The 15,543-nt window shown below is 36.0% G+C and overlaps 1 protein-coding gene across 1 annotated transcript in view; it reads right to left on the bottom strand.

Moving 5' to 3' along the window:
- Nucleotides 1-4,212: 4,212 nt before the first annotated feature.
- The window catches only part of LOC144437589 (uncharacterized), a 33,853-nt gene continuing 22,522 nt past the window's right edge, over nt 4,213-15,543 (bottom strand). Inside the window, exons 3-5 of the mRNA XM_078126557.1 lie at nt 12,738-12,863; nt 11,328-11,518; nt 4,213-7,847 (exon numbers count right to left, since the gene is read on the bottom strand). Coding sequence (XP_077982683.1) covers nt 7,626-7,847; nt 11,328-11,518; nt 12,738-12,863 — 539 coding nt within the window. The 3' untranslated portion in view covers nt 4,213-7,625. The remainder of the gene's footprint in view (nt 7,848-11,327; nt 11,519-12,737; nt 12,864-15,543) is intronic.

Below are 15,543 nucleotides of genomic sequence, written 5' to 3'. Positions count from 1 at the left end.
TAGAGTTGCTTTATGAATTAAACAGTCCAAAATAAATATCTATTTATCGTCCATATATACGGCCACTTTAATTAAGCGTAGTACAAGATGATATTCGTGACAATTTTAATTAAAAAGAATGACCTATCAACAATACTGAATGCCGTAAAAGGGTGACAATAAAAGTTTGGTACTGCCGCAAAAGGGACAGCAACAGCACCTTACAATCATATGTCTCTATCATATTGAATCATTGCAAGATACGAGCACTACTCCAAACTGTCAGATATAAAGTAAATAAATGACGTAATCAAAATATTTACATAATTACCGGTGAGAGCTTCAGTACGTATAACACTTTGCGTAGTCTCGTGTGAAAATAAATTAAACGAGGCCAAACAAATAAAACTATGTGTTTCGATTATCCAACCATACCAAGTGTTGACATTGACTTTTGTTTGTAGTTTGAGTAAATTGTCTCAAAAGAGGGCAAGAATGTCATGAATTTTTAAATAAAATAACAGAAATTGAAAAACCATCCATGATGACCCCAAACAATGAAAAATAGAAAACATTCAATGGCAACCTACATATTCTCGAAAGTTGTGATAATAGAACCATAAAATTTATTTCGATTGGCCAAAGTTATAACATTCTCGGCTGTGGTTAATGTGGCTGATAATATCATTATTGTCGTTGATTACTCTCAAGCAAATGAGCAGACGACATGATTCAAATCAATGAGCAGACTACATGGTTCAAATCAATGAGCAGACTACATGATTCAAATCAATGAGCAGACGACATGATTCAAATCAATGAGCAGACGACATGATTCAAATCAATGAGCAGACTACATGATTCACATCAATGTGCAGACTACGCGATTCAAATCAATGAGCAGACGACATGATTCAAATCAATGAACAGACTACATGATTCAAATCAATGAGCAGACTACATGATTCACATCATTGCGCAGACTACGTGATTCAAATAAATGAGCACACATGATTCAAATCAATAAAGCAGACTACATAATTCAAATCAATGGACGTTCAAGACCAGGGTTACAAACTCAGTTTAAGGCCATCGTGTTTTTTTTTAATGCCAAATCTCTACTATATCATTCTTGTCTATCGTGGTTCTTATATGTGGCATTAAATCATGCCTTATTAAATCAGTGTAATGTATTTTGAAAACATGCTCCTCACGCCATGGTAAAAATTATCACCTGTCTGCCTTCATATCGTCGGAAATTGTCTCGAACAAATACACTCTCACGATAGTTCTGTTTATTAAAGCAGAAGTCCAGTCAGACTTATTTCTGCCTTTAGTACACTTACATTGTTTACTACTTATACATACGATTTCGGGCGATAAACGTCTCTAAAACAGATGATTGTGGTAACAATGATGTCGTTTTCTGAAGGGGTTTCCCACAATTCCTTGCAAGAAATCCCAAAAATGGCTGAACACACGGAAGTTCTATGACCTCGGACTCTAAGTTCTTTACAAGATTTCAAAGTTGATTTACTGGGTGTTATTTTAGTAACCAAAATCCCCGCCAAAATCGCACGTAAGTTGGCATCAGTAATCAATACATTGTCGAGTTTACTAAAGGCAGAAATATGGCTGACTGAACTTTTCCATTAAAGATACCCTTTCGTATAGGGTTTATGGTTTAAATTAGTTTCATTAAAAAGTATCCTTTTTTAAAATTCAATTTCGTAATGATTTTAATTTAATTTAATTTATTTTCAAATAAGTTTAAGATATTTGATCTAGAGTATTAGTGTACATTCCGGCCAGTGAAATTATCAATTTTAAGTTTAGAGAAACAGAAAATCGGCTGTCAATTTTTGATAAATTCACTGAGCCGGACGTACCACGTGATGTACCAAAAAACGAATTTCCAAGAGAGAAGAAAATGAATGCATGCATGCTTCATATTAAACCAGATTTAAACTGAATGCCTCCCGTAAGGGAATCACTAATTATGCAAATAACTCATTAAAATAAAAAAAACTATGGTAACAGGCTTTGTTTTTTGGACAAGCGTGCTTTCTTAGGTTAATGTATGTAAGAGTGTATGATACTACTTAATGCAGTCTTAAGATATAGCCTAATTACCGAAAATCATTAATTATGCAAATTATTCATTAACACTGTAAGGTACATCAACTAACTTTATTGGACATACACAATTTGTTATGGTTAATGTATGTACTGAATTGTATTGAAATTGAAGCATGCAGTCGTAAGATATAGCCTAATTACCAAGAATCATTAATTATGCAAATTATTCATTAACACTGAAAGGTACACCAACAAACTTTACAGGACATATGCGATTGTTATGGTTAACGTGTGTACTGAATTATATTGGAATTGAAGTATGTATTCTTAAGATATAGCCTAATTACCGAAAATCATTAATTATGCAAATTATTTATTAACACTGTATGGTGCATCAACAAACTTGATAGGACATGTGTATTTTCTTATGGTTAATGTATGTACTAAGTTATGTTGAATTTGAAGTATGTATTCTTAATTAATTATGCAAATTATTCATTAACGCTCTAAGATACATCAACGAATTTTATAGGACAAATGTATGTTGTTATGTTTAACGAATATACTAAATTATATTGAAATTGAAGAATGCAGTCTTAAGATATTGTGTAATAAGTTGATTTCATTAATATGCAAATTTCTCTAATTAAACATTAACAGATCTGGCTTAAAACCTAATCAGGTCTAGCTATTACCCTAAAGATTATATATCCCAAATTTCATTACAATTGAGCCAACCGATTTTTAGAAAATGATGACACAGACAGACAGACAGACAGACAGACAGACAGACAGACAGACAGACAGACACACACACAGATATTCCCCTTTTAATACCTCCCGTACCCTTACGAGAGGTAAAAATGAACTTAATACACTTACAACCTCTCTTAGCAATAATAACATCTCGAATATAATATTTAATTTACATTACAATTAAAACATTGTAAAACAAGGCGAAAATGAGCAAAATACTCTCTACGAGTTAAGGGTTCTTTTTAAAAACTTTCATCTTATTTCAGTAAAGTTTCTTTCTGGTAATAAAGGAAAATAAATGCACATGCGACCATGAAATGGACATACTCAATAATAAGTTACATATTACACGGTGGGTTATAAGCGCAGAATGGCTTGTTGACATCGTTGTAAAACCACGACCCTCTTTACGGGCACCATTTCGTTTCGTCAGCGGGGGAATTATGCTTCTGGGTTTGCGAGAAAGAGTCTGGGCTACATGAGCAAGATTTCTGAGTCTTCTTTGTCCCACGGTGATCCCGCATGGACGATATGTCTTTAATTTCGATCTCAACCTTGACACAACACAGCCTTTGACAGTCGGAATTTCTGTAATTATAGTTAACATTTTCTTTTATAAAACAGAGTGCAAAGGTTATAACAAGTATTTAAGCCTGGAGTGATGGGAATACACAACGTGTGCAGTCTGATTAAAATTTGATTTAAAAAAAAAGGCACGGTTCATTTTATTCAAGACCATCCATCTGTCTCCGTGTCGTTTGACTGAGCTTGTCCATCGCATTCCCATTCTTTTTGAACAATACACATTTTTGAGTGTTGGTCTTCACCGACGGCCAGAGACGATGCAATACCCGACACCCGAGCTCATACATTGTAGACTTGGCCATCTGGATCATTAAACAGGCTCAACAGACAATGTTCTTCTGCCAAAAAAACATTGTTCAGCCGAATACCCAACGCTTTATATTAAGCTACCATATGGTGTCCAATTAAAGCCAAAAAAAAAACTCTTCTGCCGATATCTTTGTTTCTCTTGTAGGTATCCCTCTTCAAACCAGTGAAGCATTTCTTGTAAGTTTCGGTCAACACCGAAAAGTAGGTTTTGCTATGTTCCAAATGATTACATGTTTAAATAACATTTATTCACTGGAAAAAAATGCTAAACAAAATAGGTTGCCGCCATGTGAGCACGTTGTATTTGTGAAAGGTGTAATTTGCAGGAATGGTAGCGACCTGTCATAGGGATACTTAAAATGTGTGTCATATCTCGATCTACAGAAGCTGAGCCTGGGGCATTTTTCTAAAAAAAACCAAAAAAAAAAACCTTTCCTTTTCAGAAGATCGAAAAGCATCATGATAACAGCGGCCTATGCCCTTTTCCTTTTTTCTTTTGCAAAAAAAGACGTGTTGTTCAGTACATCTTTCAAATATATCGTTTATGCGCAGGCGTGATAGTATTGTGTCTGAGATCTTGAGAAAGATCTTGAGAACTTGATATCCGGCTTAATTGTCTACCTTACTTCTCAGTCAGTGGGATTTCCATATATAAATACCCGCATAGAGTACGGTTATACGCCCATAAAGCTCATTTCGTTCCAAACAAGTGTGAGACCCATGCTTAGTACCCCCCGAGACATTGATCGCATCAACACAAACAGGGGGCTGACTTTTTGTATTGTGGCAACAATAAACAAGGAGTTAATGTGAACTAAATAACACTTTCTCTCTTCGTTTGTTCCGTTTGTTCTCATACAAAATGACCCGCCTTAACGACTCCTGGGAGCCCATTCATTCCCAGATTCAATTCGCAAAAAAGGAAAGGGGAACATGAGATAAAAGTTTGGCAAAGAGATGTTGAGAACTTGATCTGTTGTTGTTCCGATCTTTTATTTAACTAAGCAACTCATCCATAGACTTGGGTCTTTTATTCTATTGCTTTATTTTCAATAGCATTGATTCTGTCTTTTATTTTCTTTATTCTATTCTATTCATTTCAAAAGCATCGAAGCGTTTATTATTGAACGTCCAAATCACGCCATTCTGTGATTTGGCTGCTAAATATATCATTTAGGAAAGATCGTGGGAATAAATGGGGTTCCATTTGTACTATACAAAACAACCCCCAATTGAGGTCAAAACCAGGTGCAATTTTTGTAATTGTGACAATTATGGGTTTTTTAAGGAGATGATGTTGTTTTCTATATTTAGCAACACTACTGGTTCTGTGCAGTTAGAGTAATACTCTACCATTTTCTCAAACAAAATATACCATTTTTTTAAAAACAAAATATATACAAGTCAAGTTTTCCCTCAGGCAAAATTAAAAAAATTATTGTTTCCGATAACATGACTTCAGAAAATTGGGTAGGTAGGTTGGGATTTTATTTTATTTTACATTTTATTATTTTTTTTCCATTACTTCTCCGATCCCCAAAGACAAGATACTCGTTGGTCACAATAATTCTGTAACAGTTGGTGAGGTGTAAAAAGAAGTAAATGAAGACAATTATGTGATTCAGAAGTAGACAAACACAATATACAGACTGTGCTGTTATAGGCTGAAATGATTTTTTAAAAAGTAACCAAAGATACTTTGGCAATAAAATCTACAGGGAAATAGAAGTAAATTGTCATAATTTTACTTTTTTGCATGTAAAAAAATTATAGGGTCGTGGCCGCAACCAGGGTCGGTCGAGTTATCGGAAACACACTGAAGGCACACGAGCCAGAGCGGAAATTTTTACTGTCTCATTTTTATCCCATCTGACGAATTACACGTTACTGTACTTACTGAAATATGTTGAATCGTCACTAGTAAATGGGAGACCTGTAGCATAACAGTTTAATAAACTGAAAGAGCGATTCGAAGACTTGGTTTTTTTTGCAGTGCTCCTAAAATTTACCCTTGATATAATACGTACATGCAAAAACTTGCTAATGCTATCTAGATATTTGTTTACTCATTTAAATACCATAAAGATGACTCTAGATGTTGGTATTACTATATACATATGAAGGAAAATTTTCAAGGTTGTGTTATTTAGAATCACCTTTCTTTAGCCCATAACAAAACAGCAAGAAAATGGCAAAAACTGACTCGCGAGCTTTCCATCCAACTTTCCACCTTTAACTTCTGAGTCGCTTCAACGGACACATGCAACCCATGATATGTTTCAAAATGTAGTGAATCAATGTTGATGCACACGTATATAGCCAAAATAATACATGAACTGTGTAGAACAGTACGGTGTATCTAGGACCGTCAAATTCAGCTAGTAATATCGCTAGTTTATATTGTTCCAGCCATCGTCTTTGAACCCTCGGTGTCATAGATTTCTGGTAGCTATCGGTTCCCCGCCAAACTTGTCGGAACAAGATTCTTCTATATTCTGCTACATGACTACGAAAATTAACTATTGTAAAAACCTTTGAAAATGTAAATTTCGACTGGATCAGAGTGTCCCTATAACTCACAAATCGTCTAACATCCATGGTGTATCTATGTAAGGCCTGCACAATGGAGTGGCAACGTTAATTATAGATAAAAATGATGTCGGCTTGGTGTTTCACTCATGGGACATTATGCTTTTGACACAGAGCTAGACATATTTCATCTCTAGACTAACAATAACAGAGACACAATAAACACAGCAGGATCCTTTGCCCAATCACATTGAACACTGATAAACACTGCTATTCTTTCACAGTGCAGTAAAAACAGGCTTCTAATGACAACAGTACACGTGGACTTGTCGATTTTCATGGCTGCAATTGTTTATTTTTTGACTGATTATCAACATATCAACGTGACTGCTTCTACATCCCCCACTGTGCACGGCACCTATAGTTGTTTCTTTTGCATTTAGAAGCTGTATGAGGGTGTCACATCAAGGAAACACCAAGCCTTCATCATTTTAGCTGTATATATATATAGGGTCTAATTACTGGTGGTAATGTTTTCCTTGTTCTATCGAGACTGGTTTTTTAAAATAAATTTTATAACCCCAGATTCTTATTTGAATCTCAGAGAACCAACATAAATACACCAACTGCATTTCAACATACAAATTGTGCCATCGTCGTAAAATACTTTCCTCTTTACAGCGACTCCTAGTTCACATACAGCATATATATTTGACCACTTCGACTGCGTCAGCAGAAAATATTCTCTGATTTCCGAGAATTCTGTAACATATGTTTGCAGCATCCTCACTATTGTTCCCGTGACTAGAAATCACTGCGTATGTCTTGCTTGGCCTCAGAATATAGAAACAGCTACCGATGAAATTACTCGAAAGTTGCCAACATTGCAATGTCCTCTGCAGCTGGTTGAAGCGGGGAGTATCACTGCTGGTTGTAGAAAGAAATACTACTTTTCATCAACAAGTACAGTTGTTGTGGTGAGTTGTCACTATGGATTAGATCAGACATTGTTTAGTGCTTGGATGAGTGGACAGGACAGTAATATACGGGGTACAAAGCCCCCTGTGTACAAGAACGGCTGTTGCCTTTTACAGCTAGATGAGAACGTGTTAGAACAACTTCTATCCTCCCTTAATGATATCAAGACACTAGGTGGGGTTCACTTTTACATATACTGTACTGTTTTTTAACCAATCGAACTCAGAGCACGACGTTCGCTTGTGGATTACACGCTCGCCCCAAAGACCGTATCACGGCTATCTCCAGCAGGGCAACCGCTGTATCTGAAAGCACAATCCTTGGTCAATCGAAGTTACCCTCATACACAACGTTTATCATTATACCGTTGTCTTCATATATCTCAAAAATATAAAATATCCTCTCTGTTACTATGTACATGTGTTGTAAACGTATATGGGTGTATACAAGGCTACATACGATGATATACCCTTCACAGGCCTCAGTTCACGTATGTGTCTTAGCAGTTCAAAACCCCTTTGTATTTTGTCCCCTAGTTTAGTAAATTCGTATCGACTGACATATTTGAATTTCCCGTTCGTCGTAATTCGTCTGTGCAGGATGACTGACCGTAATCCCAATTCTCCACACATCTGAAAGTAAATTAAAAGAAAAAATGTTTAAGAACATGACCTCATCAAAACACCCCAGCACCCCTACCCCACCCCAAACCGTGTCTATCACACCCCCTTCTATCCTTCCTTATTGTACCCTATTCTTGGTATTGTAAAGCTATTCGACTCAAAGCGTCTCGGGCTCTTTCTTCTTTCTCATGTCACAACGTGTACTTTGACGAGTTACAGCTCGTCTACGTAAAGAGGAGACTCTGGGTCCGACTGGTGTATATATGTAAACTTGATAATGTCAAGAGGTCACCGCTGAAGCCATGAAGAATTAATAAAATCCGACACTCACTGGCGTACCAGAAACATCTAGCTGTATCTGAAGACGCCATTGCCAACCAATATACCTAGTTCTACACTGTTTTCAATTATCATCTAATTCTGTTCTAACTTTAAATTTGAACTTGTGCACTTTGCATCAAAGCTCTTAAGAAAAGTCAAAAGCTTACTCTTGTGCGCACGCCGCATCTAAAATAACATTTTCAACTAGTTGACCCAATATTTACAGGGGGAGGGGCGGTGTCATACGAAATGAAATGGCTGTTTTATTGGCAAACAACGCTGTAAAAAAGGTAAATTAAAAAGTGATCGAAGCAAAAAAAAAATAATTTAAAATAAACTACTGAGCATTACAAACATCGAGAAGATAGACTCATGTTTTACATTGGAACTGCTCCTTAACTTGTGACGTCATAGGTCAAAGTTGACCTGATTGGTGAGTCAAATTTGAAAGATGAGATTGTCTGTTTGACAGCTGTAACTTGTAGTGAATGTCTGCTAGACGTCTATCGATTACAATGACCATGGATGACCTCGCAAATTTTCAAGGTCGAATCTTACATTTCCTGACCTATTTAAATACATCAATGCTATTTTAATACACCAAGACGAAGTTTGAAGGTTTTTACCTTCCATAATGTTATGTTATAGTTTTGGATGTCTGTCTGTATGTATGTATGTATGTATGTATGTATGTATGTATGTATGTATGTATGTCTGTCTGTCTGTCTGTCTGTCTGTCTGTCTGTCTGTCTGTCTGTCTGTCTGTTGTCTGTCTGTCTGTCTGGTTGTTTGTCTGTCTCTGTGTCTGTCTGTCTCTATGAACCCGATACACTGACAATGTCTCAAAAACTACTGCATCAATTCTAATAAGACCTTATGCTTATTGTAAGAAATTAATGTGTTTGGTAAACATCAATTTATCAATATTAATGAGTAGTTATTTGCATAATTATTGATTTTGTAGTAATTTGGCTTTATCTTAAGACTTCAAACTTCAAATTCTATATAACTTAGTACATACAGCAACCATAATAAGGCGCATTCATCCCGTAAAGTTTCTTTACGTAGCTTGTAGTTTTAATGAGTCATTTGCATAACTAACGAATTTGGTAATTAAGCCATCTCTTCAGAAAACATACTTCAGATCATACATCATTTGGTACAAACATCAACCATAACAAAGCTGCACTCGTGTCCTATAAGGCTTGCTGACGTAACTTCTAGTTTTAATTTTTACATTTGCATAATTGATAATTTATGGTAATTAGGCCATATCTTAAGAATGGGAACTTCAGATTACATAGAACTTAGTATGTACATCAATCAATCATAAAAGAGCACACGTGTCATACAAAGTTGTTTATGAGTTTGTAAATTTAAAGTCAATTTGCAGTAATTAGGCCATATCTGAAGAATGTGCACTTGAAATTCCATCTAAAGTTAACTCCTACATCAGCCATAATAAAGCATACATGTCCTATACAATTATAGGCAGTATATCTTTAGAATGAAAATTTTGGTGCATACATTGATGATAACAAAATACACATCTCATATAAATAAATCAGTTTCTAAGTCCAAAGAAATTATTTGGTTCCGATAACCTGACCCAACCTAGTGTTTTACAACCACCCGAAATTTATTTTACGATACGTAATTCGAAAAAAAAATTATCGAAAAATCGAGGGAAAAAATGCAAAGTCGCGCAAGAAATAGTGATATTTGAAGACGCCATTGCCTCGTGTTATCAAAACAACATGGTGGAATATAGCGTACACCACGATGTCTTCTGCGTATTTAGTACAGAAAGTGGGATTACATCGATGAGAAGTCTCTGTTGACCTCTGTAAATATGAAGAGAATATTTGAACAGATCCTCGAGGATTAAAAAAAATTAAAAAACAAATCCTACCTGCCAACCCTATTTTGAAATTGGGCGTTTTCGGAACCATACAATTTGCATAATTAACACCCTCCCCACAATTTTTTTGTGGAAGGGATCCTAATGACATCATTTTGGGTCAGAAACAACATGTAATTAATGCCACAAATGTGTCCGTTGGCAGCACCTGTCTTGTGGCTATAAATATCTCCCAGTACTACAGTGTAATACCACAGACAAGTAACTTGTCTGTGATAATACGTATGTGGAATATCACAATACAACAACAACAACAACAACAACTACACCAACAACTACAACACAGTGTCACAGTATGTAGGTCAATGTAACTTTAAATATTACGCAATCACCAGTATCTGTTCACACCAGTCGGAAATGGAAGGGCAAGGACTGTGATATGCATGCATATTATCTATACAAGCAATAGCACCAATGGCGATTTACCACTACTGTATTTGGTTGTTGCTATTGGCCTGGTCTTGCTATAGACATATTTGCATACATTTGTTGAATCTGTATTAACTTGCCTGCCCTTCCCACTCCATCTTTCTTATATAAATATTTATATTAATATAAACATCCTGGAGAACGTTCCAACCAAATTTCAGCCTAATCTGCTCAGTATACGTAGTTTTGGAGTTGAAGATTTTTGACCCCAAAAAGACACATTCTATACCTAATTTGCATATCACTGATGAGATCATCATGTCATGAACAATTCTTACTCTAAACACCCCTAAGAATGTTCCAACCAAATTTCAGATCGATCTGCTGAGTAGTTTTGAAGTTTAAGGTTTGGACCAAAAATCACATTTTTTTACCTAAATCACACATCGGTGGTTAGATCATTTTAATTTGAACAATTTCCCAACTAGACACCCAATGTAATATACCCACCCAATATCATGGCAATGGTTTTTTACTTTAAGTTGTTTACACAAATCCACTCACATCCAGACATCCAGACAGACAGACAGACAGACGGACGGACGGACGGACGGACAGACAGACAGACAGACACTTTGCCATGCCTAGAGCACTACTGAACGTAATAAGTTCAGTTGTGCTTAAAAATACTTTTTCACTTTCGGTCGACCATGACAAGATGGCGGATCTCAATATGTATATGAGAATGTTTTCAATTGTAAAGTGCGGGGTAAAATTATAGGTAATGACTTTTTTACTTTTTTTATTTTATAAAAGTGTCAAGATGTGAAATCGGACAATAAAAGGTTTTAAGAAACAACCGATGTCCCCTTACTTACCCTTTGTCTCCGCACACACTCAAGACCTGACCATATTTTCCAACTCCTTTCTATGTCACATCGATCTAAGATTGATTCTTCCACCTGAGAGCAGACAACCATGTATGCTGTCGTATCTGTCAGGGGAGTTTTAGGCAGTGGTTTGATATGGCAGTTCACATTGGCGATGACGCGTTTCTCGGCAAAGCCAGCTACAGGTAAAATAGAAAATGTAACATACTTATTTCAGGAAAATGTATACATATGTAAATCAAAACTTTACCAATTTCCCTATAGCTGTAAATCAAAGGTCTTAAAATTTCTCCGAACTTTTTGCTACGTGAAGGCTTATTCCCGGTATTTTTAAAGTTACCCCCTGTGTAGTAAAATAAAGTGAAAGGTTCGCCTGCTTTAAAGCGGCACAAGTCTAGCCCTAAAACAAATTGTGTGGTCCCGATTACGCTCAATTTTAGAATAGGTGGGGTAGGTTGATTTTATTTTCATGTGTGAGTATCTAGTTCAGTTAGTTATGTTTTCCGTTGTTTTCCATATGGTCTCTGTGTTATTGGTTTCTTCCTATCAGATGCACAGCCATTACAGATTGGAATAACAGTCATTATATATTGGAAGAACAGTTTTATTTAAAGTTGATGTCAGTTTGCGCATCCACTACTTTTTTGCGAGACTTCACAATTTTCGCGATTTTATTTTAATTTTCTTGAATATGTAAAAAAAACACTTTTAGGGTCAACAGAGAAAAACTAAGGTGTGGTCGGGTAACCGGTACCAAACAATTTTTTAGGCCCTATCTGTAACTGGGGTATGATTATTTCTTCATCACACAACCAACAATAATATATTCGCTGACAATTGTTAAAATACATGTACCAATATTTAGACATTATACAAGTCAATTAAAGGTCGATTTTATCCATAAATAGAACGACAACAGGTTGAAATCGTGATCGTGTTAAGGTGCTGATTTTTGGGTGCGGACACAAATATCAATTTGATTGGATTCATTGTACCATATCATGTGTATGCATATTTACCCACAGATGATTAAATTCTGTTCAGTGTGTACGATATTGCGATTATATAGGTCATTCTAACAAAAAAGGTTTCAGAATACGTCCTAGTTGCACTTTTCCATAAAAATCGACCACAGATTTAACACAGTATTCGATGGATTCTGAAATGGCTTAATTTTAGTATGGTTTTGACCTTTATTTACCAATGGCCATACGCAAGTAAAGAAACATGGTTGAAAACTCCCTGAGTTTGTGATGCGTATACAGAGGATCTATAAAAACGCATTTTAACAAGGGGAGGGGGGGGGGTAAAGGAGAGACTAATTTTGCCCACGCTGATGGTGTAAATGTGACAAGTTGTATAAATCTACCAATGAAAAGCCATATTACATATGCTTACCTTGGTGGTTAATGACCTCACGGCCCTGCCCTTCCAATACTACGTCAGTCCAACAGCCATCATGTAGAAACGTTCCTTGTTGGTCGTAAGTATCGAACACTGTGTAATTGAAATACGCGTATTTACCTGTGAAGAGAGGTCTGAATTGTTAAAGAGAACGCAATTATCCGAGTCAAAAGCAAAATGTATGTGCGCTTCCATCAATCATTTGATTGCACGTTCAACTTCTGTCTATCGCACACTAACTATTCAGATCGAATCGGCGTCTCGGGGCTGATTCGACTAAACGTTCAAACAGGCTTTGAATAATAGTCTGAACAGTCAAGTCCGCGTTGGTCCGCTTATTATATATACCCCTCACTACCCACCGTGAGAGAACGTAGGCAGAAGCAACACCTGGATCATTCAGGTTATTTGAATAAAAGTCGTGTGAAATTGTGCCGTATACGTACACCAACGTCAATACACCGAAACTATCACGTGACCCCGCTTTATATTTTGTGTCGTTTCTTTAATTTCTTGGCACATCTCAATTTTATCCTCCAATCAAAAAAATTATCTATTTTTTGATAACACAATCATATCACAACTTTAGGCATGTACACCAATCAGTAACACCACGCACAGATATATATATATATATATATATATATATATATATATATATATATATATATATATATATATATATATATATATATATATATATATATATATATATATATATATATATATATATATATATCTGTCAAATTTGGGTCTCCATATAATGCGCTTGGCAGTGAAGGGATAATAAATGGCAAACGTGACTCTGATTTTATCTTAGCTACATTTATGTACGCATAGGAGACCCACAAAAAAGTCCCTTTTTCATCAATCCTGCACCGCACGACCCTTTAAAATAGATCTAGAAGTTATATACAATTGACTAATTTAGCTTAGGATAAACCTCGGGCCGCTGTACACTGGGGCGTGGCATTCGGGGAAATAACCAAAGCTCGGGATTTCATATTTCTTGTAACAACTGTCCCAGCATTGTATAGAATAGCGCCAACCTTTGGCAATCAAGCGAAAATACACATCCTTTTATCCCCGAGTTCTGGTGACATGAATTATACTTCTGCTAAACTTCCACAAAACCAGGAAGTGTCGCATCATGGATTGTCCGTCTTTTTATCACTAAAATCATAGAATTTCATTATTGTTTTTAAAGGTCGTTTCCTTTTGAAATGTTTTTTTTTTTTTTTACTTAGAACTCAGAACTTTGAATTTCCCTTTCCTGGATCAATCTCTGCTATCTGTATTGTGTTTATCTTAACACAAAATATTGCAGTCCGTCTCACTAAACTTGATATAACTGATCAGATGACTACGGCTTGCTTCTTGGAAATCCAATGTTACAGTATAGTGGTTTGTGGATACATGTCAGTGATTATAAATAATGCGATAAGGTGCAGATATTCTTGCACCTTCAAAGCTAGTTCGTAATTGTCCACCATTGATAACAAATGATGTTCTGATCACAGACAATGTCTATATTCAACAAGCTATATTCATAATGATACAGCTAAAATGATGTTGGTTTAGTGTTTCACTCATGTGACATGACATTTAATAACATACCCTCGGACAACTTCGACTGCAATAGAAGTAGTCAAGTTGAAATGTTGATTATCAGTTAGAAAATAAACAATCATTGCAGCCATGCATTAAAGTCATCAAGTCCATGTGTAATATATATGTTTTCATTAGAAGTCCGTGTTCAATGTGATTGGGCAAAGTATATATAGACAGTGGAAAAGAAAGGACCCTGCTGTGTTTGTTGGATCTCTGTTATTGTTAGTCAGGAGTTGAAATACGTCTATCTTTACCAGTGTCAAAAACGTAATGTCCCATGAGTGAAACACCAAGCCTACACCATTTTAGCTATAACGGTTGTCACTGCTGAGCACAGTGATACACATCCTCGTCATCGGTATCCTTGACAACGAGGAAGTGTTTTAATTACAATCGAAACTGATGGCTCCATTATCCGTTTGTATTCTATGAAATGCCTGTATCAGATTCCTCACTAGCACTGAAATGTACTAGATTAATAACACGTTTCCTGAAATACATGACACCTTCGGCAGGAAAAATGCCATGGTTGTGGGCGAAAAGATTAAAAAAGATAGATATACAGCGTGGTTCGAGTGTATATAGATTTGAGTAACAACCGATATCCGTCATGCCCAGGGGAAATCGATTTCCCAGGGACTCCTGGATACTATACTCTGCGGGTTAATATGTAACGTGATTGAGGTAAATACATGCACTGGTTGGATAGCTAACATAGGTACATATACGGGGGAGGGGAGGGTATACGTACATCCCCTCCCCCTTCGAAAATATACCTGGAAATCATACTGCTTTTCCCTTTCTTGTTATACTGACGTAAATTTGTGATCTTAATATTGATATATTTTTTTTACAAAAACACTTGCCATATTCTATCACTCATTACGTAATAGATTGTAGTTTTCGGTTATTTTGTTGTTGTTTCAATTTTCATTTCTTTTTTAATTATCTTGGTGAGTGTTACTGCTGTCGAAAATTATACACTAATATTTAAACTACATATTTCCGATCTACAAGTGTAGCAGTTACGTTTGTAAAATGGTTCAAACGTAGTCTGACTTTGGCTGCTGATGGAAGACCCTTGTTCTGGCGTGTGGCTTCGTAATTCATAAATAGCTCATGCTAGTACAACCAGCGAAAACGCACCAGTGCGTTTGCTTCCATGAAGCATATACCCTCCCCGGAGGGT

Source organism: Glandiceps talaboti, chromosome 7, assembly GCF_964340395.1.
Source record: "Glandiceps talaboti chromosome 7, keGlaTala1.1, whole genome shotgun sequence".
Lineage (NCBI taxonomy): Eukaryota > Metazoa > Hemichordata > Enteropneusta > Spengelidae > Glandiceps > Glandiceps talaboti.
This window is presented reverse-complemented; position numbering and strand designations above follow the sequence as displayed.